At 38.9% G+C, this 23,307-nt stretch overlaps 3 protein-coding genes across 4 annotated transcripts; 1 reads left to right on the top strand and 2 right to left on the bottom strand.

Annotated features, from left to right (window-relative positions):
• Positions 1 to 6,527: 6,527 nt before the first annotated feature.
• On the bottom strand, positions 6,528 to 10,997 carry LOC311284136 (uncharacterized protein). Its single transcript, XM_084399000.1, has 4 exons — positions 10,689 to 10,997; positions 7,667 to 7,927; positions 7,407 to 7,459; positions 6,528 to 7,327 (listed from the first exon to the last, which is right to left on the bottom strand). The coding sequence occupies exons 1-4, from the start codon at positions 10,987 to 10,989 to the stop codon at positions 6,707 to 6,709; spliced, it is 1,236 nt and encodes a 411-aa protein (XP_084255126.1). The 5' UTR covers positions 10,990 to 10,997; the 3' UTR covers positions 6,528 to 6,706.
• A 5,496-nt stretch (positions 10,998 to 16,493) lies between these two features.
• LOC311286703 (uncharacterized protein) lies at positions 16,494 to 19,566 on the top strand. The gene is made up of 4 exons (XM_084402957.1): positions 16,494 to 16,768; positions 17,509 to 17,703; positions 17,800 to 17,879; positions 18,143 to 19,566. The coding sequence occupies exons 1-4, from the start codon at positions 16,670 to 16,672 to the stop codon at positions 19,107 to 19,109; spliced, it is 1,341 nt and encodes a 446-aa protein (XP_084259083.1). The 5' UTR covers positions 16,494 to 16,669; the 3' UTR covers positions 19,110 to 19,566.
• Positions 19,567 to 19,959: 393 nt separating this feature from the next.
• Positions 19,960 to 22,558, bottom strand: LOC311286801 (uncharacterized protein). 2 transcript variants are annotated; one of them, XM_084403102.1, is made up of 3 exons: positions 22,112 to 22,558; positions 21,294 to 21,417; positions 19,960 to 20,928 (listed from the first exon to the last, which is right to left on the bottom strand). In XM_084403102.1, the coding sequence occupies exons 1-3, from the start codon at positions 22,339 to 22,341 to the stop codon at positions 20,176 to 20,178; spliced, it is 1,107 nt and encodes a 368-aa protein (XP_084259228.1). In that variant the 5' UTR covers positions 22,342 to 22,558; the 3' UTR covers positions 19,960 to 20,175. The 2 variants fall into 2 exon arrangements, with proteins under 2 accessions (XP_084259228.1, XP_084259229.1); XM_084403103.1 differs by having other exon boundaries at positions 21,351 to 21,417.
• Between the last annotated feature and the right edge of the window lie 749 nt (positions 22,559 to 23,307).

Here is a 23,307-nt window from a genome sequence, read left to right as displayed (position 1 = left end):
AATTAAGGAAGCAAATATAAAATAACACTGCATAATCTTCACTATATAAATTAAACATCTTTATAATCCTTACTAAAGTTACAAAAGTTATTCAGTCGAGCAGGGAGTGATTTTCCCGTTGTCCTGTTGTTTGATTACCATTAAAAACACAGACAGCAGCAGCAATATTAGGCTGCTGTCACTTTAAAGGAGAAGTTCACTTTAAAAAAAACTTTTGCTGATAATTTACTCACCCCCATGTCATCCAGGATGTCCATGTCTTTCTTTCTTCAGTCGAAAAGAAATTAAGGTTTTTGATGAAAACATTCCAGGATTTTTCCCCATATTATGGATTCCAATGGGACCCAAACGGTTCAAGGTCCAAATGACAGTTTCAGTGCAGCTGCAAAGGGCTTTAAACGATACCAGACGATGAATAAGGGTCTTATCTAGCGAAACGATCGGTCATTTCAAAAATAAATAAAAAAGTTTAAGTTTTATAAGCACAAATGTTCGCCTTGCTCTGTTCTGTGATGCGCGTTCGTGACGTCACGTAATACGCAATTACGTTGAAAAGGTCACGCTTGACGTGTTTACAAATGTGCAGGAGGAGGACCATATACACATTTTCAAATGTATTTGTGTCAGTTTATCGTTTAAAATGCCCATTTTGTGTGCGTATCCTGGGTGTTTTAATATTAAAAAGCCAAAAAGAACATTTTCTTCAGGACAGAAATTTTTCAAACTTGACGTTTTCAACGTAATTGCGTATTACGTGACGTCACGAACGCGCATCACAGAACAGAGCAAGGCGAACATTTGTGCTTATAAAACTTAAACTTTTTTATTTATTTTTGAAATGACCGATCGTTTCGCTAGATAAGACCCTTATTCATCGTCTGGTATCGTTTAAAGCCCTTTGCAGCTGCACTGAAACTGTCATTTGGACCTTGAACCGTTTGGGTCCCATTGGAATCCATAATATGGGGAAAAATCCTGGAATGTTTTCATCAAAAACCTTAATTTCTTTTCGACTGAAGAAAGAAAGACATGGACATCTTGGATGACATGGGGGTGAGTAAATTATCAGCAAAAGTTTTTTTTTAAAGTGAACTTCTCCTTTAAGAGTGAATGATCTACTATACTGATACTGACAGAAGTGAATGTAAACAGTTGAGAAAGTATAAGACATAATTGTGTGTGAAAATGTCCACTCAAGTGCAAGAAAGAGGAGAGGAAACACATGAAGAGAGCTCAGTTTAGTATTCGTGCAGTCTGATGCTTCGGATGTGTGCGCACTAACTTTCGTAATGATGCAACTGTCCCGAGCATCGTTCATGTTTGTTCACGTTCATGCATGGGTTGAACTCATAAAAATGTTATCGGCCAACTGGCAACTCACATTTGGCACTTGGCGAGGGTTAATTTTAAGCCCTGTCTTTAAAGTTCTATTTAAAGGTGCAGTGTGTGATTTAGCGGCATCTAGTGGTGAGGTTGCGAACTGCAACCAACAAAAGTTACGGTGGAGGACAGGAAAATATGACGTTGTCTTAGACAGCAGAGAGTGGCCAGCAGCGCCGCCGCTCCCACCACGCGCATCACGCGCTGTGCGTAGGGCACCAAGTGCTGAGGGGGCACCAAAAATAGCCTAATGAAAAATCAGGATCTGAGAAAAGAAAGAAAAAGAAACTGCGAGATGATGCCCGTGCATCACTTGCAGGTAAGTCCATGTTTAATCATTCTTAAATACGGGAAATGTGCTGCTGCTAATCGTAATGCCTCGAACTTGCTGACGTTAATGTTAGCAAACTATGTTATTATAACTTCGGTGCAAGCTAAATTGAGATTTTACTGTTAAACATTACCTATTTTACAAATAACTGACGCCAGCTAGCTGTTACTTTCTTTACTATCTTTCTTTAGATATTGAGCAGTAGTTCATGGTTTATTTTGACGTGACGGTGGTTAATACTTTCTCAGTAACAGTTAACATTAGCAGTCAGTGCAGTGCACATGGTAGGCTAAATTCCTGTTAAATATATATATATAAAATATAAAATGTCATTATGAATGATATAAAGCAAACATTACTGTTTAATTGTGTGCATTATTGCACCTCATTCTATTATGCTTTTATATTAGATTAGATTAGATTTATCAAATAGTTGATAAATAAGGAATAAAGGGGGAAAACTCCTTGGCTGCCATGCTTTCAGTTTTAAATGTTTATAATTTTTTCAGGTATAAGATTCTTTGTTTGAATATTTTGTCTAATAAATGTAATTTATTCAAATTTATTTATTTATTTGCTATTCTGTTTACTGAAGAAAAGTTTGCACTTTCAAATGTGTAGTGTGTGTTGGCTATTCTACATAATACAAAGTCAGCAAAGCTGTGAAGATTTTACTTTCTCTTTTTAGTGTTCTTAAGTTTTATACTGTTATGCTGCTATTGTGTTATTATTGGTATTGAGTCATATGTTTGGTAATAAAAAGTTAAACTGGCAAAAATAAAAGTTTTTTTTTTTCGGGGTCAGGGTGGGGGGCATCATAAAGGAATTATGCTTAGGGCACCAAAATGGCTAGCAGCGGCACTGCTGGCCAGTTAACCAATGAGTTTTTTTTACAAAGATAAATTAAGAAATTATGCTTACTCATTAAAACGATATGTTATTGCGAATATTATTGTTACTTATTCATCATTGTGTCAGTGTTTTATTTGCTGACTTTAGCTAGCTTCATTACACGAAACGTGTTTGTCTGTTTAGGGCCACTGTAGAAACATGCTGATTTAAGGGGACCTGCGGTGTGTGTAGACAGAAATGCCTCATTCTAAGTAGGGCTGCACGATTAATCGCAATTTACATGTAATCGCATTTAAATCGAGATAGCTTATCGCGATTTTAAAATCGCAAAGGCTGCGATTATCTTTTATACGCAGTTTGTCACTGATGTACGGCTCTGTAAGCGCTGCTCCATCTGAAAGCACTGTGAGTTTGATTCACTTATAATGTGCATTTGAAAAAACAACACGTGTCAAACATCTTTCCAAAACATGAGAAGCTTTTATGAACCTCTTTTTAATAACATGCAACATTTAATAACATGCATTTACTCCAAACTCACTTCATAACGACAGTTGAGCTCATCCTTCTGTGAGATGATGTGCTTCTTACACAGAATAAGGCAGTCGTGTATTTATAAGTCATGTTTAATCAAAGCGTTTCAGTCTTCTGTTTATTCAGCTACAGCGACAGGGATTTCCTGGAATGATGCGCATTATTGTACTTCTGCGGCGGGGCATATTTAGCGTGTTTGCGTGAGAGCGCCCTCTGGCGTTCAAATGGGGCAGTATTTACTAGGGGTGTGCATTGGCACTGCCCTCACGATTCGATTCGATTACGATTCACCAGGTAACGATTCGATTCAATTCGATTCTACGATGCATTGCGATGCATCAGAATTCTACTGCACACAACAAGGCAAAATTTTCATCAGTCATGAGGCAATACAAGCAGTCAGATATTGAACAACAGATTTTATTGGCTGCTATGTGTGTATTATCATTCTCCTGTATCTTTGACATAAATGTCATTAAATAAAATAAAATTGAATGGTACAGGGTATTGGATATGGCATTTTCAAACCTGAAAAAGAAAGCATAAATCACTGCTTTCAGTGCTTTGAATGAGAAATGTTTCTCTTCTCTCTGCTTGAGAAGCATTTGAAATTAAATTTCAACTTTATTGTCCAACTCAAGGCCAGAAAATAAACAGTGTAGGGTGTAACGGTTCACAAAATTCATGGTTCGGTTCAATACGATACACTTGTGTCACGGTTCGGTACGTTTTCGATACAGCAAAAAGAAAGAAATGCCAGAGAAATTTCCTTGATTTTTTTTTTATTCTTTTTTTATTAGAACTAACATCATAAAGTATGACATTTTTTTTCATTGAGCAATGATGGAGCTATAATTGACTCTTCTTAGGAGCATATAAACAAATGTTTATTTTAGTTCAGATTAACATTTGAGGGCAGCAATGTTATTCATAATGTCGAAATAAATCCGACATAATGTTACTTGAAAGCATTATAGCCTACTATTCCTGCCAAACTTCCAAAGTTGCAGTTAGTGTTACTACAGTAAATCCATGGTGAATGTTGCTGATCTGTGGACACTGGATAGTTCATGTCACAATGTTTCTTCCTGGTTTCCACGTCAGCGCTGTTTGATCCGTTAATAACGGAGAAATGTGAATGTTTCTCACTAGATCTCGCAGCGATGTTATTACTTTAGTGGCGAGTTCAAATGCTTTCTTTACTGGATCTCTTAGCGTTGTGTAGTATAAGATCGGCTCGCGCTGCGTTGGTCCAAACTGATAAACAGTCCGTCACGAGTAGCTCAGTTTCGTTCCGCTTACATTGCGTTTGCCATTTGATGTTGTGGTCGCGCCAGCGTCTACATTATGAGCGCGCTCGCGACGCGCTTACATTTGAAATAACCGTTCGGTTTGAAAATGCGTGCCTTGTACCGAACGGTTTAGTACGAATACGCGTACCGTTACACCCCTAAAACAGTGACATAATCGATTATGGCACTTTGCCGCATCGATGCTGAATCGTGCATGCCCCGCATTGCGATGCATCGCCGAATCGATTATTGTTGACACCACTAGTATTTACTACCGATCAGCCGCACTCCACTGACAAGCTGCGCATAAGATATGCATGCGGTTTTATTGTGATTAATCGTGCAGCCCTATTTCTAAGGTAATAAAAACATACCGGTTCATTATATAAGGTTTTTATACACCACTGAAAACATACACTCACCTAAAGGATTATTAGGAACACCATACTAATACTGTGTTTGACCCCCTTTCGCCTTCAGAACTGCCTTAATTCTACGTGGCATTGATTCAACAAGGTGCTGAAAGCATTCTTTAGAAATGTTGGCCCATATTGATAGGATAGCATCTTGCAGTTGATGGAGATTTGTGGGATGCACATCCAGGGCACGAAGCTCCCGTTCCACCACATCCCAAAGATGCTCTATTGGGTTGAGATCTGGTGACTGTGGGGGCCATTTTAGTACAGTGAACTCATTGTCATGTTCAAGAAACCAATTTGAAATGATTCGAGCTTTGTGACATGGTGCATTATCCTGCTGGAAGTAGCCATCAGAGGATGGGTACATGGTGGTCATAAAGGGATGGACATGGTCAGAAACAATGCTCAGGTAGGCCGTGGCATTTAAACGATGCCCAATTGGCACTAAGGGGCCTAAAGTGTGCCAAGACAACATCCCCCACACCATTACACCACCACCACCAGCCTGCACAGTGGTAACAAGGCATGATGGATCCATGTTCTCATTCTGTTTACGCCAAATTCTGACTCTACCATCTGAATGTCTCAACAGAAATCGAGACTCATCAGACCAGGCAACATTTTTCCAGTCTTCAACTGTCCAATTTTGGTGAGCTCGTGCAAATTGTAGCCTCTTTTTCCTATTTGTAGTGGAGATGAGTGGTACCCGGTGGGGTCTTCTGCTGTTGTAGCCCATCCGCCTCAAGGTTGTGCGTGTTGTGGCTTCACAAATGCTTTGCTGCATACCTCGGTTGTAACGAGTGGTTATTTCAGTCAAAGTTGCTCTTCTATCAGCTTGAATCAGTCGGCCCATTCTCCTCTGACCTCTAGCATCAACAAGGCATTTTCGCCCACAGGACTGCCGCATACTGGATGTTTTTCCCTTTTCACACCATTCTTTGTAAACCCTAGAAATGGTTGTGCGTGAAAATCCCAGAAACTGAGCAGATTGTGAAATACTCAGACCGGCCCGCCTGGCACCAACAACCATGCCACGCTCAAAATTGCTTAAATCACCTTTCTTTCCCATTCTGACATTCAGTTTGGAGTTCAGGATATTGTCTTGACCAGGACGACACCCCTAAATGCATTGAAGCAACTGCCATGTGATTGGTTGATTAGATAATTGCATTAATGAGAAATTGAACAGGTGTTCCTAATAATCCTTTAGGTGAGTGTAGTTATGTATATTATATTGCATTTCTGTCTACAGATCCTTCTAAATATTACACAATGCACCTTTAAAAAGGCAAACTTGTTAAAAAGGCAAACTGTTAAACGGTAGCGTGAACTGTACTAGAAGAATCAGAGGGGTTTGTGGGTAATTGTGGAGTAGCAAACATTAGGCTTGTTTGAGATGCGCCTTGCCTCGCCTGAAATGTAGGCGAGAGTAGGCGGCTGCAGTGAGAGGAGGAGTGAAAAAAGCGCAGGCAAGCCGGACAGATCTCTCTTCTCGTAGTGGATCTGACACCTGCGAGATCAAAGATGGATAACGCGGGATTCATGTGCACAGTGTTGCTAATAAACTGGATGTAATTCAATTTCTGTTGCTTTTATATGAAAATAAATCAAATGAACAAGACACCCAAAGTACTTGTTATTTAATTCCATTCCAAATACATGTTTATCAATATTTTTTTCTTTAATACAGACTTATGTGTTTTTATTTATTTAATTGTTGGTGGAGAGCAACTGCGCTCGACTGCAGAATCCGACACTTCCGCCTTGCGCTCGTGAGAGATTTTTGACATACGTCAGCATGACATCAGAGCAAGGCGGGCCGCACTCGGACACATTTCTAACCGGCATGCATCTCGCGCTGATCACAGGTGATCGGTTCTGCGCAGATTTTGCTCATCTCAAACAAGCCTAGTGTTACAAGAATCAGAGGGGTTTGTGGGTAATTGTGGTGTAGCATAAACTGCTTTAGAAGAATCAGAGGGGTTTGTGGGTAATTGTGGTGTAGCATAAACCGCTTTAGAAGAATCAGAGGGGTTTGTGGGTAATTGTGGAGATGCATAATCAGGGTTACAAGAATCAGAGGGGTTTGTGGGTAATTGTGGTGTAGCATAAACCGCTTTAGAAGAATCAGAGGTGTTTGTGGGTAATTGTGGTGTAGCATAAACCGCTTTAGAAGAATCAGAGGGGTTTGTGGGTAATTGTGGTGTAGCATAAACCGCTTTAGAAGAATCAGAGGGGTTTGTGGGTAATTGTGGAGTTGCATAATCAGGGTTACAAGAATCAGAGGGGTTTGTGGGTAATTGTGGTGTAGCATAAACCGCTTTAGAAGAATCAGAGGGGTTTGTGGGTAATTGTGGAGTTGCATAATCAGGGTTACAAGAATCAGAGGGGTTTGTGGGTAATTGTGGAGTTGCATAAACAGGGTTACAAGAATCAGAGGGGTTTGTGGGTAACTGGGTGGTTTTGCAGTGAATGTGAAGTCTGGTGTCTTTAATCTCCTCATAGAGCGCTTGAGGAACCTGAGAACAGAAAGAGAAATTATTTTGATGAAGGTCATTCATTCAAACACATTCTTATCAACAATCTGACTTTACACACCGCTTCACTGTTTTCTGTTCCAGGTTCAGATATTTTAGAGGATGAATCGGGGTCTGTAAAACAAATATAGTACATTAAATTCTAAATATATCAGACTTGCATTGACTAGTTGTGACCAGCAGGGGGAAGCAACATCTTTCTATTCACTCATTCCACAGACAACAATGTAATCGACTGGCAAACAACTATAAACATTATTCTGACAAATAAATGACTATGGTAAACTTCTAAACTTCTGAAAACATTGTTAGCTGGTTTACCTCGAGTCTGATGCTTCTTGTAGAGAGTCACTATACATAACATGAATCCAATGATGAGCAGAAGCAGAATCACAGTCACGCCGATGACCAGAGACGAAGATGATGATGATGATGGTTTAGATGATGATGATGGTGATGAAGATGATGATGATGATGTTTTAGATGATGATGATGATGATGGTTTAGATGATGATGATGATGGTTTAGATGATGATGAAGATGATGATGAAGATGACAAAGGTGGTGGTGTTGTTCTTTGCTCTAAAAATAGAGATTCTTTGTGACAAACAGTATGTACATTCTCAAGCTCTAAAAACTCCAGAAACCCCATACATTTTCCTTTTTATAGTTGGAAAATCTTGATAAACTTTGATTTTTATAAACCTCAAGCTTATTGAGAACTACATGAGGCAAACATCCCGCCTATGATCATACTACACCTTCAGCTATAAATATCATACACTACTACAGGGATTATATAAATACTTACATACAGTGTCTCTAGAACAGACACTCAAAACACGCTTTTCCATTTCTTTACGACACTTTAGCTCATTGTTCTCGTTTAGGGGAATGTTTTGTTGCAGGTGTTTTGGTTCTGCTCTGCCTGTGCTTATCATTTGACCCAGTTGCCCAGTGTATCTGATTAATGATTTCATTCACCTGTCCTGTTAATTATCTCATTAGTTCTTGTGTATTTATTCTCCCTGTTTGGTTCTGTTCTTTGTCTGGTGTTGTACCCCGAAAGCAACTAAAAATTGTTAAATCAATGTTTATGTGTCAAGGTTAACCACACTGAATCAACATCACTTCTGCACCTGCAATTAATGTTGAAAAAATTTCATAATTGAATCAATTATGTTGGTTCAACATCATGCTTGCACACTTGCAAATGAAACACAACTACAACTGACTTAAAGCACACAGCCTGAAATCAACTGAAGAGAATCTGTGAAGATCTCAGCAGAGGAGGATTAAACAACTCCACAAACAGCATTACCAGCTTCACTTATTACTAACCAGTCAGACCTCTACAGAAGTTCTTATTGAGAATTAAAAGATGATGTTTTATGGAAAATATCTGGTCACCATTATGGTGATCTGTGTTCCCTTTAGTTGGGCAGTTTGACTATTGGCTTATGTGAGTTTGTGGTCTTTGTAACAGTGTTTACCAAAACACATAGTTTTTTGGAAGCCAGAAATAAAGATGATCAGGTGATATAGTTTTTATCATCAAAAGTAAAATTATTCACCAATCTTATCCCTGCAAGCATGATGTTAAACCAAAATCACAGTGGCTACATTTACATGCAACCAAATACAAGCGCATGTCAAAAAATCTATTGTGATTTGAAGCTTGTGACATATAAACGCGCACTTCAACCCAATCACATGATTAGCGTTCATGTAAACACTACGTTCAGATTCATCAATCTGAATGAATTGCCCAGAATATGAAGTGGTTTCACACTCTGAGTCGTAACAGGAAGGTTTAAGACATCAAGAGCGTTGGATGAAGTGGCCGTGGACCCACAGTACAGTCAAGTGAAAGCAAATCTGCAAATGCATCATATTGTTTGCCAGCGACGAAGATCTTTATTAGCTGAACATCTTCGTTTCAATTTCATTCAGGTAATACATTTTACAACCAAACAGATTATTAGCCTACGCCACGATACCACTACTACAAAGTATGACATTACCAGTTTCTTGGACATATACCTAAATTAATACATTAAATAAGCCATTGTTCACAGTTGAAATGAACACTCCACATCCCGCAGTAATTTGTGTATATTGCGCAGTGGCGTGGGAACTCGTCTTGAAAATGAATGCCTTTGCCGGCCTTAGACTCAGTTAACCAGTTTAAACATGCTTGCAGAAATATACATTTGATTACATGTTTTGGAGAACAGACAGAAGAAGATTATCAATGTGCATTTGATCGTTGTTTGAGTTTAGTTGTTCAGGAGCGTGCACGTGCGAAGAGTTTGAACTCTTTCTTCTCTGTGTCAGAGAATCACATATAATGGTAAAATGGTAAAGGGACTGCATTTATATAGCGCTTTCACAGACCTATGACCACCAAAGCGCTGTACATATAGCCTCACATTCACCCATTCACTCACTCATACACCAACGGCGGTGTCAGCCATGCAAGGCACCATCCAAGGCACCATCCAGCTCGTCGGGAGCAGCTGGGGTTAAGTGTCTTGCTCATTGGCATCTCGACACTTGGTCAGGTGGAACCAGGGATTGAACCACCAACCTTTCAGTTTGTAGACAACCTACACGAACCACTGAGCCACTGCCGCTGCTATATGATCCGACGATGATCCGACTTAAAGAAATATTTACTCAAAGTAAAAGTAATAATTTTAAAGTACTTGTAATTTGACTTGAGTACAGTTTTTGGATACTCTACCCACCTCTGTCTGAGAGTGCAAGCATGATGTTGAACCAAAATTACATAGTAACATTGATTCAATAATGAACATTTTTTCAACATTAACAGCGGGTGCAAAAGTTTGTTGATTCATTGTGGTTATTACCTACTGTGGTTAACATTGACACATTAACAACACATTGACACATTAACACTGATTTAACATTGTTTGGATGGTTGCTTGCTAGTGTAGACATTTACTATGTGGATGTTACCCTGTAATTCAAACCTGTTTTCTGTGGATTATCTCATTAAAGCTTATTTCTGTAAATTATGTGAATACAAATTTAGTTAATGCCTAAAACAAGAAAAAAAATAAAATTAATTTAAAAGGAAAACACATTTTATCAATTAAAATCCTTGTGCAATAAATTGCCAAAAATAACAGCATTAGCTATGGTCAGGTTCAAATTACCCACTTATTCTATACATTATAACATTCAGCTAAACTTCAGTGTAGAATCTGTTCCTCTAGTTCTATCAACTGCACACTGGTACACTGCAGTAATTACAGTCAGTGTTGAGTATTGTGGTGTTGTGGAGATCATCATGAGTTTGAGGGTCTCAGTTACTCACCTGTTAAAACCTCCAGATTCACTTCAGTGTGGGGATCTATTTCTTTAGGAATATCAACTCCACAGTAGTACATCCCAGAATCCCCTTTACTCAGATCTCTGATGGACACAGTGAAGACTTCTGAATTTCTGTTGTCATAGAGAGAGAATTTTCTAGACTGAACCCATTTGTCATTAGTCCTGATTTGGTCTATACACTCTAACCACTGTCCTTTACAAAAATACTTTGCATTCTCTGTGTATTTTTCCTCATATGTGCATGTGATTGTGACGACTCCTCCTGAATATCCTGTCACACTCATGGAGCTCACGACACCTACAACAAACCAGCATTAAAACACTTTAGTATGTTGATTATGAGGCTTCAAATTGCTTTCAAAAGTTTCATTAGTTTCTTACCAGGAATCATCAGCAGAGTGAAAGTCCAGATGATCTTCATTCTTCTCTCTAAAGCCTTTCTTTTGTATCAGTTGACTCAGTTCTTCTGAAGCTCTCCGTGTGTTTCAGCGTTATATAGTGTTTTCGTCACGAATGTGATGAGATGCTGACTTCCTCTTCCTTTGACTTCTGCATGTGTCACAGGTACAACTGAAACAGATAAAGACAACGACAGAGAGAGAGAGAGAGAGAGAGAGAGAGAGAGAGAGAGAGTCGTAGAGGACGAGCTGCACTGAGAGAGAGATAGATAGAGAGAGAGAGAGAGAGAGAGAGAGAGAGAGAGAGAGAGAGAGAGAGTCATAGAGGACGAGCTGAACTGAGACAGAGAGAGAGAGAGAGAGAGAGAGAGAGAGAGAGTCGTAGAGGACGAGCTGCACTGAGAGAGAGATAGATAGAGAGAGAGAGAGAGAGAGAGTCATAGAGGACGAGCTGCACTGAGAGAGAGAGAGAGAGAGAGAGAGTCATAGAGGACGAGCTGCACTGAGAGAGAGATAGATAGATAGAGAGAGAGAGAGAGAGAGAGTCATAGAGGACGAGCTGCACTGAGAGAGAGACAGAGAGAGAGAGAGAGAGAGAGAGAGAGAGAGAGAGAGAGAGAGAGAGAGAAAGAAAGGAGTCGTAGAGGATGAGCTGCACTGAGACAGAGAGAGAGAGAGAGAGAGAGAGAGAGAGAGAGAGTCGTAGAGGACAAGCTGTATTTCCTCACTGAGTGCAGCAACTATAAAAACATTAGAGACACTTATTTCACTCATATAGCTCACAATTTACCTGAATTTCAGCAAGCGAGCCAAAAAGCAATTCTGTGCTATTTCACACAGTCATGCCAATAAAGATCATCTGAACTGAATTGAGAGAGATTGCAAAATAAATAAATAAATGCCTCAACAAAATAAGAACAATCTAGACTGCATAACACAGACCTGTTGACATACAAAGTTTTGTGGATGAAGTTGAGCATGTTTTTCACATAGGACTGAAATCAATTGTCATAAGTTCCTCTTTATTATTCTCCTGGCTTTTGTATGAAAACTATAATAATTTATTTATTTATTATAATAACATGAAGTAGTAGGTGAACATTCTTCTCATAATTTCACTTTACTTCCCGTCTCAATTTCCCTCAATTTCCACATTCTCGCTCTCTATTGAAGTATTCATGAATACTTTAGTTTGCATAAACTACAGAAAACACTCACACTTTACTTGATCAATAAGCTCATGTTTTTAGTCAACGATTAGAGTTGAATTAAATATATTACATTTCTGTCATGACAACTCTAGGAGAGACTGCATGGTAAATGACACCCCAGTCAACACTTTGATCTCACAGTGATGTCACCATGTGGTCACACCGTCAGCAATCTGAGTTCACAGTGATCTAAAAGTGTAACCTCACAGCGCTCTCACTGTGTGCTCAAACTGTGCCACAATACCCACATAGCAACATTGTGTCGGCCCAGATCCGGCCCACATCTGGCACACGTGGAAAGATGATCTGGCCCACATGCAGCGTGGAATTACGGCACTTGGGTGGGCCACTCCTGTTTGCCAAATCTGGGCCACAAGCAGGCCATAGCAATGCCACATGTCAGCCAAGAGCAAAGAAATAAACCAGAACTGGACCTTATCTGAGCCACAAAATCTGTGTATATTAAATATGAAGTCATCTCAGCCTGTTAACAAAAAGAATCACTGAAAGAAAGAAGAGAACAGAAAAAAGAGACGAGCAGAAGCACAAGAACTACAACTGACTTCAGCCACAGCCTTAGATGAAATCAACTGAAGAGAAAAGAAGACATTAAATCTGTGAAGATCTCAGCAGAGGAGGATTAAACAACTCCACAAACAGCATTACCAGCTTCACTTATTACTAACCAGACTGACTTTATTTCTGTCAGAAGTCTACAGAAGTTTTTATTGAGAATTAACAGAGCTTTAACTCTAATGTGTTTCATTTGAAGTCACCATAACAGTGATTAGTGTTTCCATTAGTTGGGCTCTTAACTCTTATTATATCTTTTATCTTTTTTGGCTGCTGTGACAGTGTGTTTGTCAAACACATTTACAGCAGCAAAGAAAGTTAAAATGAAGATTTTAACAAACATGAACATGAAAAATTACTGTTTAATAACAAACACAGACATCAATAATCAACGCGTGAATCTCAACAATGGTGACAATCAAAAGTACCTTGCTGCAATGCATGCTGGGTACCATCATTGTACAAAACTCCCAGCATGCATTGCAACATGAATACATTATGCAGCTGAATTGTCCTATTATTTTAATTCTAAATATGTGCTTTTATTTTTTGCTGTTGTTTTTTTTTTTGTGACATTTAGTAGCTTTTCAGTGATGTTATGAATTAATCTGTTTATCTAAAAAAAATATATATATATTGTCACCCTTGTTGAGATTCATGTGCTGATTTTTGATATCTCTGGATTCATTTTTCATGTTCATGTTTATTAAAATCTTCTAATTGATTGTTATAATATTATTGGACCTCACGCTGCAGTAACACAGGGTTTGTGATGAGAATATATTATTGGTACAACACAGTTGTTAGATTCAAATTACCTCAGTGAAGCAGGTTATGTCATGATGATTATAAAACCATCAACAGGTAACCATCATCACCTGATCTCGTTTCACTTTAGCTTTCTTTGCTAAATGTTCAAATCCAATAACATTTATAGCTGGGGTGACCTCATATTGTGGCCATAAAATGAGCACACAGCGAGTGCGCTGTGAGGTTACACTTTTAGCTCACTGTGAACTCACATTGTGGTCATATGGAGAGATCACTGTGAGATCAACGTGTTGACTGGGACTGTTTTCCAGCCGATTTGGAGATTTGGAGAATGGAGCAACATCTGAAAGATACTATTGCTAAACATTTGTAAAGCACTTTTCACAAAGGGAAATTGCCATATAATACACATATATACACATGCTGCTGTATGAGAAAACATTTATTTGTGCATATGAACATACAGTAGACAGAACGAGATATTGAGGTTGAAGATCTGTATTATGACTTGAATCCGGATCCTGTCAGGTGTGAAGCTCTGATTAGTTTGTTTGTCTTTATTTTCTATTTTCTGTCTGTTTCCTGCTTCTCATTTAATTAGTAAAATATTTGAGCTGTATCCCTTTAAATACAAGTGATAAGATGACACTGTGCCTGCATTTCACATGAATAAATAACACCTGCATATAATGTAACATGTAACTGCAAAATGCTGTTGTATGTAATGTAATAATGTACATTACATACAACGTAATAATTTCAGACATTGTGATATTTGCCCGAGATCTTTCAGAAACGCTACTCATTCTCATGTAATAGTTGAGACACACTTAGACATCAACACTCCTCTTACAAACCTCAATAATGGTGACAATCCAAAACTATTCATATGTAAATAGTAAAATGATTCATCTGCATAATTTACTTGTGCCGCAATGCATGCTGGGAGCCGTAAATGAGTTCTGTATGCTGGCATGAAGCGTGACACCATTGTTGAGTTTCATTTGCTGACTGATGATGTCTGTGAGTGTCTGAATAACACCGTAGTAAATAACTTTCTGATCACATGTTTTCTTTTTCAGAAAATCGGATTTTCACAATAGTATCACATGGTCAGTAGCGCAATGTTTAAATGAATTAATAACGAAACACACTTCTGATCAGTGGTTAGACTTCAGATGGATGCACATGAACACTGAGGATTGTAAAACACAGAAGATTTTGGTGAGTAACGTCCAAACCTTAAAGGGATACTCCACTTTTTTCGGAAATATGCTCATTTTACAACTCCCCCAGAGTTAAACAGTTGAGTTTTACCGTTTTAGAATCCATTCAGCCGAACTCCGGGTCTAACGGTACCACTTTTAGCATAGCTTAGCATAGATCATTGATTCTGACGAGTCCAGTAGCATTTCTTTCAAAATGACCAAAGAGTTTCAATATTTTTCCTATTTAAAACTTGACTCTTCTGTAGTTAAACCGTGTACCAAGATCGACGGAAAATGAAAGGTTGCGATTTTCTAAGCCTATATGACTAGGAACTACTCTCATTCCGGCGTAATAATCAAGGAACTGTGCGGCCGTACCATGAGTGCAGCAGGCGTAATGATATGACAAACTTATGCATAGCATTGTATATTCAAGGCTCTGTGTGCACCTGTTGGGGTTTGTGTGTTACAACTCCATTAGCAATATCTTTAGATCTGAGTGATGGATTATGCTGAGTTTGGGCTCTTTTTAATCGTGATAGTCTGCTGAAAATAATGATGTACAGTTTTCTACGATCTGTGCATGCTTCGTGAAGTTATGAGGGAAAACCAAACGCGAGTGCTTCATGAGTATATACTTGGCTAGATGCGGCTGTGGTATTTTCTGTGTTAGAACGCCATGAGGAATATCTTTAGATCTGATTGATGGAATATATTGAGTTTGGGCTCTTTTTAATCGTGAGCTCCTGCTGTAAATAACGATGTGCCATTTTTCATGATCGATGTATGTTTCATGAAGATACGAGTAAAAAGGCCAAGTCTAAGCTACCTTGCTTGGCTACGTGAGTCTATGGATTTTTTTTGTGTTAGAACTCCATGAGGAATATCTTTAGTTCTGAGTGATGGATTATGTTGAGTTTGGACTCATTTTAATTGTAAGCATCTGCTGTAAATAATGATGTGTCATTTTCCACAATCGGAGCATGTTACATGAAGTTACGAGCGGAAATGTGTCTAAAATTCAACATCCATATATGGTTTACACATGGGTCTCTTGAAGGGCTTCTTTTAGAAAAACCTAGCTCAAGTTTAGTAAAAAGCCTGAAACAATTATGCTTGTTGTATTCTACTCATTGAGACCTTTCAAATGACATATGACACAGGACTATCTGAGCTGTATGATGTATTTGACATATTGCTGAATGTAATACAAAAAAGTAGTTTATAAATTATGATTTTTTTCTTTTCTATTTATCAGCAAATAACTCAGCACTACTTAGGAGTTTATCAAATTGGCTACATTCATTGTAAATTTCAGACTCTAAGCTTTCAAATGACGCCTATTTTAAGTTGATCAAGGTAATAGTTTTGAAAAATATTATGATTATTTATTTCGCAGCTAGGTGGCGCCTGCGTACACTCAGTTTTAGAGTGATAACTCAGCACTCGTTAGGATTTGATCAAAGTGATTAAATGCATTAAAAAGCTGAGATTCTAAGCGTAAAATGATAAATAATACATATTTTGTGTTGTTCCATTCATTGTTTGCATTGGTCTCTCCCATTCACTTTCAATGTCCCATTGAAACAATGGCCCTCAATAGGCTTGTTGCATAAATAGAACGTTCGATATTTCCGGGTTGTCACGGTAGGCCGCACGACTTCCGGTTACTCCTGTCAGAGCGAGTCTGACAGCGAGCAGCTGCTTGTCAGAGCGAGAACGTTAACGTCAACTTTAGTAAAACGAGGAAGATGGAATTTTACACACGATGCTTGCAGGACCTGCCAAGGATAACCGTAAACGATGTACATAGGATTATACAATCCTCAACATCAGCCCCAAAGAGCAAGCGGGAGAAGGGGTTTAAAATGTATATTTCCAGCTACATTGACAATTACGAAGGTAAGTTAATTTACTATGCTTTGTATTAGTCTAGCCTATGAGCTATCTTGCTAACCGGTAACGTTAAACATTGAATGAGCCTGACGAATATTATCTTGTTTTAAGTGTTTTGATCATAACATGACATTATTCTTAACTCAGTGTCAAACAAAGAGCCAGAGACAGGGAGAGTGAGTGTCCGCGCTACCTGCCATAGGTCACTGAGGAAGAATGAGAAACCTCACGACCTCAGAGTAGGATCAAAGATAGTTCAGTTGTTCCAGCCAGTTCTGCTCCAACCATGTCCTGGGGATTTTGTGTCGCTAGGATAGGTTCTGTATCAGTAAATTCGGCAGAAAGTAGCACTCAAATATCTAACCTAGCCCACATGAAAACCCCAGGAACTGGTTGTGACGGCTGTTATATATTATAATTTAAGTTTGTGTGTTAAGTTGTAAGTTAGTTGAAGTTTAAGTTATCTGTATGTTCAGTATTCATGTAACGTTTTTGACTTGTAATAGCCTACTAACATCTCACATATGTAATACTAACATAATGTTTAAAAAAACAGAACTAAAAACGACTATTTTTGGTCATTTGTTAACTAATATGACTAATATGATATGGTTAAGCCTACCATGACTAACAATCTGAAATGTTGATTTTTTTTTCCATTTCCTGTGCCTGTACTATATTTAAGATGGTAATGGTTATCTGTAATATGATTAGTTTGTAAAATTGTCTCTCTTTTTTTTTTAAAGATTACACTTGAGCACTCATTCCCGGTGCAACTGTTTGAGGCTGTGTGTTCATGTGTGGCTGGTAAGGCACTGTGCAATCACAATGTTGCACTGCTCTATCAGACAGCACACTACTCTCAGCTTCAGATCAGTGCTGTACCCCCTGTCCTTAGTTGCACTGAAACAGAGCAACGCTGGCACAAGCCAAGGTCTATGGTAAGTCTGAGACCACACTGTTTCATAGTGTAGTCAGTCAGCTGAATTGGTACACGTGCAAAGCTTGCTTTCATTAAAGACCATTACTATCAACAGGGTGTGAAGCCAGGCCGGGTCAGAGACATGGTCGTGTTGTCAGCCAAACCCAAGCAAAAGACGGTTGGAAATGGTGTAAGGTAATAATGTTTTATCTTATTTCTATAATTTAGATAAAACATGATTAAAATATGAAAATAAAATAACATTTGAAACATATATCATGTTCCATTTCAATTTGCCTATATGGTGGGAAGAGGGAGTGTTGATGCTGTTAACACTTTTAGCTCTTTATTGGTTTGTGTGTGCATATGTTGTATGTATGTATATGTTGTGTATCCAAGACAAATTTCCTGAAAAAGGACAATAAAGTATACTAACTACTAACTAACTATGTACACAGGAGCACACTTTACAAAGCACTGAGGGGAGAACTGCCAGATGTGGACATGCTCAAAGTGGCTGAGGTGTATAGTGATTTCCCTGCGACCTTGGCGCCACTCATCACCACCATGGCCATTAGTTCTGATGTTCCATTAGTCCAGTCAGCACTAGGGGAAGTGCAGGAGGGAAGTGCCATCGCCTCTCAGCACCCAGTAGCACCCACCAGGACCATCCAGTTGCACTCAGATGCACCTCCACCTCCACTTCTGCCGTTGGCTGATTACAGGTTGGAGCCTACAACCTGTCAATTTGTTTGCAGTGAACAACAACAGCTTCATCTGGTGTCCCTGCAGACAAGTATTGAAATGGCCAGACAGGTGGAGGCTTCCACACGGGACCAGAGCTTGTCTGCAGAGTGGCATCAGGTTCGTCGACCACGGCTAACGTCCTCACACTTTAGAGAACTGTGCCATGTTCGAGGTGAGAGTACAGCACAGCAGCTCGCTCAGAGGATTTTGAAGGGCACTGTTCAAACTGCTGCCATGAAGAGGGGCCTGGTACTTGAACCTGTTGCCATTGAGGAGTACTGCAGGGTCAAGAACACAAACTATTGGCCCTGTGGGTTTATCATCCACCCCGATGCCCCCTGGTTAGGGTCTTCTCCTGACGGGGTTGTATTTGACCCAACCGAAAACCCTCCCTATGGTTTGGTTGAGATTAAATGCCCAAATTGCAAGAGCTATGTTGATTGCAAGTACTTGAAGTTGCATGGCAACACAATGCAATTAAAACGGCAGCACAGCTACTACTGGCAGGTCCAAGGCCAGCTTCTAATAAGTGGAATGGAGTGGTGTGATTTTGTGGTGTTTGCAGAGGATGACATGGTCATCCAAAGAATCTACAAAGATGCAGAGGTTGCACAAATCATTAGGGAGAAGGGGGATCACTTCTTTTTTTATTTTTACATGGCTGTGTGTTTGAAATAGATACTGTTACTATTTACTGTTACTCTTAGAATAATTTACAGTAAATCAGTTCTAGTTTTGTATGTAAATCTATTAAATTTAATCAGTTCAGGTTTTATAAATTTGTAAAAATAAATCAGTTTTGTATAGATGTGTAAAATTTATGCCCATTTTTTGGGAAAATACAGTTTAAAAACAAAACAATTTAACCACTAGATGGCTATTGTCACATTCACCATCTGTATTCTCAGCACTATACTTCCCAGTATCCTCCGTCATCATCATCGTTGTTATAACCGCCTTCACCTGTGTTTCACTCATCATCATCACCGTCACCTGTTGTCTTTGTCATTATCTCTGTGTATTTAAGCTCCCCCTGTTTCTCTGTTCACTGGCCGGTTATTGTTTGTGTTCATACACACAGTTTTGGTTGTTGGATTGTTTGCCTGTTGGAATATTAAACCTTGGTTATTTTTGTACTTCGAGTTCGCCTTCTTCATCTACCCCGAGACGTTACAGCTATAGGGCTCCATTATGCTATTTGCTATTTGACTACCTGAAAGATATCTTTTCACAAGTTGGATTCAGTTTGAGTCATATCTTAATATTTATGAAATCACAATTATAACAAAAATAAAGAAATTGTCAAAGTTTAGCATTTTTTGTACAAAAAAAAAAAAAATCTCTCAATAATATTACATTATGATTAGAATCAAACCTGAACAAAATGTTACAATGAGAAATGTTGGAGTCTTAAGATGTTATAATTTATTCCAATCATCTATTACTAACTGTAACAGAACAGAAATGAACAATTATATTACATATTGGGTAAAAATACATGACCATCAAAATGGAATGAATAGCAATAACAAATGAGCAAGTGTGTGTGAGTGCATATAAAAAGATATGTATAGATTTTTAAAAATGAACAATTAATAACATCACTACATTTGTGGATGTTTGTAAACATACAACATATACAGTAGCAGTTCAAGTTTTGTATAGATTCGTAAAAATGAACAATAAAACTTGAACAAAGAAATTGGAACTGATTGTAAACTGATTCATAAAAATTCTAGACCATTCATTTCTGTGTTGCCCATGCCTTAACCAGTGGTCCATTTTGGTAATTCACCAAGAGACAAGCGACGGTGAACAACTGGTCAATGCTCCCACACACTGACAGAGGTATTTCTTTATCAAACAGTTTGTTCTCTTTTACTCGCCTGATGCACCTCTCAACATGCACTCTCACACGGGCAATAGACTGTGTCTGCTGGACATCCTCTTTGGCCATCTGTTTGTTTCTTGCAAGGAAAGCAGGTCGGTAAACCTTTCCAGGAAAGAGATTGTCCACAAGAAAGCCTTTGTCAACCATAATGGCCATCTCTGGTGTGAGGAGTTTTGCTATTCCTGACTGCTTAAAAATTTCCCGGTCACTCATGGAACCTGCATACAAAGATGACACAAAGGTGATGGGACCATGAGGTGCAATGCCAATCATGGCCTTGAAAGTGGTGTGTGACTTGTATTGGGAGTAGACTTCGCTGTGCAAAAGAAGAGAAGAGGGAGTTTGGCAAAAGATTTCTGTGCAGTCAAGCACCACTTGTGTGTCTGGGAACAAAGCAAACTCAGGTGGTAGATGAGCCTTTACTTCCTCTGGTGGTATCCACAGGCGGATGGAACCCAGTAGATAATAGAGGAAGTGTGTCCACGATGTAATTATTCTGCTTGCTGTGGTGGTATGGATGTCGAATCGTTTGGCTAGGTCCCTCAAAGGCAGGCCCACAGAAAGGTGCATCAAGAAAAGCAGTAACTCATCTATCGGTGCTAGTTTCTGTTAAAAAACAAAAAACACATAACACACTAGAAATAACTTGTACTGTAGTATTATTGTATGTTGCCCTAACAAATCAGCTGAAAACACCCTTGATTAATACTGGAGCCTTTGACAGTCAAGATATGTCAAGTAAACTGTAACAAATATTAAAGGTACTATAAGCGATCTCGGTTGGCGTTTGTTTTTGCTGCAGTTTGTGGAGGCTGGGCTGTCTGCAGAGACTGTGTTTTTTTACAGTGTGTTCAGGGGACAGGCAGCTAGCGGATAGTGAGGAAATGTTTGCGGTATGTGAAAAAAATGTTTTGGCCTAAAAAACGTGTGAGATCGCTTATAGCACCTTTAAGACTAACAACATAACTTACTGATGGTCTCAGAAGGCTAGGTTCTTTGGAGGCATCATGGACACTGGTGATCCGTACCATTTTAGTTGTTGCAGCAGGCTCCACCAATTGCCAAAAGGCCTGGAAATGCTTGTATGATGTAAATCTGCAATGAAATTATAATCACTTTAGAACTTTATGTTCATAATAATACAACAGGATGACTGACATGTTATTGACTTCTGGCTTTTGTTGACAGAACTATGCTACGTGTATGGAGCTGTATGTGAGGCTTGGGCTAGTGTTGCTTTAAACAAGGGGGACTAAGAGCAATTTGCGCCCCTGGAGACAGCCTTCACAACCCAGCAAGGGTGGGTAGTAACGGAACTACACTGAAAAAAATGATTTAAGCTACATTTAAACAAATGCATTAAGTTGAACTAAAATAAGTTCAACTTAATACATTTGTTTAAATGTAGCTAAAATCAATTGTGTGCAACCACTTACCATACATTTTTTTAGTAAATTCAATTAATCATTTTTTCAGTCTACTTGTAACGCACATGAGTAAAAAAGTAGTTTTTCAAGGAACGTGTACTCTCATATTCCTGCTGTTTTAAACCGTAACTATTTTACACTTTCCAGCACATCATAAAAATATTTGTAAAAATGGAACAACATACTTTTTCAAATTTTACTTAAGTTTCTCAAAAAGGAAATTTTACTTTTACTCGAGTACATTTTTAAGGGAGTAATTGTACTTTAACTTGAGTATAGATTTTCAGTACTATAACCCCCACTGCAACCCAGACACACAGAGTTAGGCTACTACATACAATTGCATAATTGCATGGACCAACCTTGTGTAAAAACGAATATCCTCATCGGATCCTTGGAGGTGTTGGAGTCCAAACCGAGACAGTAGTTCCAGTGATTGGACTTCTTGTTGTAGCTCCTCTACCTTCCTCCTCAGGGCTTCGTTTTCATCTGCCAGCTGATGTGTGACAAGTGCAGTAGTGGGGGTGACACAGTAGGCGTGATCAGGATGTACTACTTCCTTTTCTGTGACCACCTCGTTGTCAGACTCCATCGGTAGGTCAGGGGAAGGAGGCCTTGGCCGACGTTGCCAGACATTAAGCCGAGGTGCCGGTACGCTGAACTCATTCCAGGCAAACAAACAAGGGACACTGCCTTTCTTCAGTCGTTTCTCCCCCCCAGTCGTCGTTACAAAATCCTCAAAAAGGAAATGACAACTGCAGACACGAGTGCATTCAGTTGGAGTGAAGCTATCCCTGCGGATCTTGACTAGCCACTTTGATCTCACCTCAACATCCACAGGGAAGCGATGAAAACTAATCGTTCCATTGTATTTCGACGAATTTCCACACATCGGCACACAACAGTGTAAAGACGATCGTCTGGATTGACGCTGAAATTTAATTTGTTTTTCTTTTACTCTTAAGAAACTCATAATTGCTGTCTAACTAAACTATCGCGCTCTCTCTGACTCTCTCTCGCTCTGACAGGGGATAACATCGACGTAACCGGAAGTCGTGCGGCCTACCGTGACAACCCGGAAATATCGAACGTTCTATTTATGCAACGAGCCTATGGCCCAGTGGAACACCACAAGTGTAACTCTGTGCCATATTGTACAAAATAAAAGTTTTTCAAAACAAAATTCCTGGTGAAAAATTAAAGTAGACTAGTGTGATCAACAGTGCCAATTTTCTTCAGATTTTATTTTATTTTTCCAAAATTATTCAAAAATGATTTTTTTTACTCAAAAAATTAGATGCCTACTCTCGAATAAATGAGGCCTACGATTAATCAGATGCAAATAGAAATATAAAACCAGTCCTAATTGAAAGAGAACAAGTTGACAAAAAGATTGAATCCAATATTGGGTGAAAATATAGCATAATAAGTGATGTATAAGCTATTTTTTGTAGTCCGGTCATTTTTGACCGGGAACACCACAAGAGTGACAAGGTGACAAAACCCCCCTTAAAAAATTAAGAAAATTGTCACAAAACATTTCAGAAGTATTTATACC

This window comes from Rutilus rutilus (genome assembly GCF_951802725.1).
Source record: "Rutilus rutilus genome assembly, chromosome: 2".
NCBI lineage: Eukaryota > Metazoa > Chordata > Actinopteri > Cypriniformes > Leuciscidae > Rutilus > Rutilus rutilus.
This window is presented reverse-complemented; position numbering and strand designations above follow the sequence as displayed.

Excerpts from the sequence above, each read along its gene's own strand:
- LOC311286801 (XM_084403102.1), bottom strand. The coding sequence starts at position 22,341 with ATGGAGTCTGACAACGAGGTGGTCACAGAAAAGGAAGTAGTACATCCT. Across the intron at positions 21,418-22,111 it reads GATATTCGTTTTTACACAAG|ATTTACATCATACAAGCATT; the intron begins GTTGGTCCATGC and ends ATTTCATTGCAG. Across the intron at positions 20,929-21,293 it reads CTAGCCTTCTGAGACCATCA|AAACTAGCACCGATAGATGA; the intron begins GTAAGTTATGTT and ends GTTTTTTAACAG.
- LOC311286703 (XM_084402957.1), top strand. The coding sequence starts at position 16,670 with ATGTACATAGGATTATACAATCCTCAACATCAGCCCCAAAGAGCAAGC. Across the intron at positions 16,769-17,508 it reads CTACATTGACAATTACGAAG|ATTACACTTGAGCACTCATT; the intron begins GTAAGTTAATTT and ends TTTTTTTTAAAG. Across the intron at positions 17,880-18,142 it reads ACGGTTGGAAATGGTGTAAG|GAGCACACTTTACAAAGCAC; the intron begins GTAATAATGTTT and ends CTATGTACACAG.
- LOC311284136 (XM_084399000.1), bottom strand. The coding sequence starts at position 10,989 with ATGAGTGTGACAGGATATTCAGGAGGAGTCGTCACAATCACATGCACA. Across the intron at positions 7,928-10,688 it reads GAATCTGGAGGTTTTAACAG|AGCAAAGAACAACACCACCA; the intron begins GTGAGTAACTGA and ends CTCTATTTTTAG. Across the intron at positions 7,328-7,406 it reads GAACAGAAAACAGTGAAGCG|GTTCCTCAAGCGCTCTATGA; the intron begins GTGTGTAAAGTC and ends TTCTGTTCTCAG.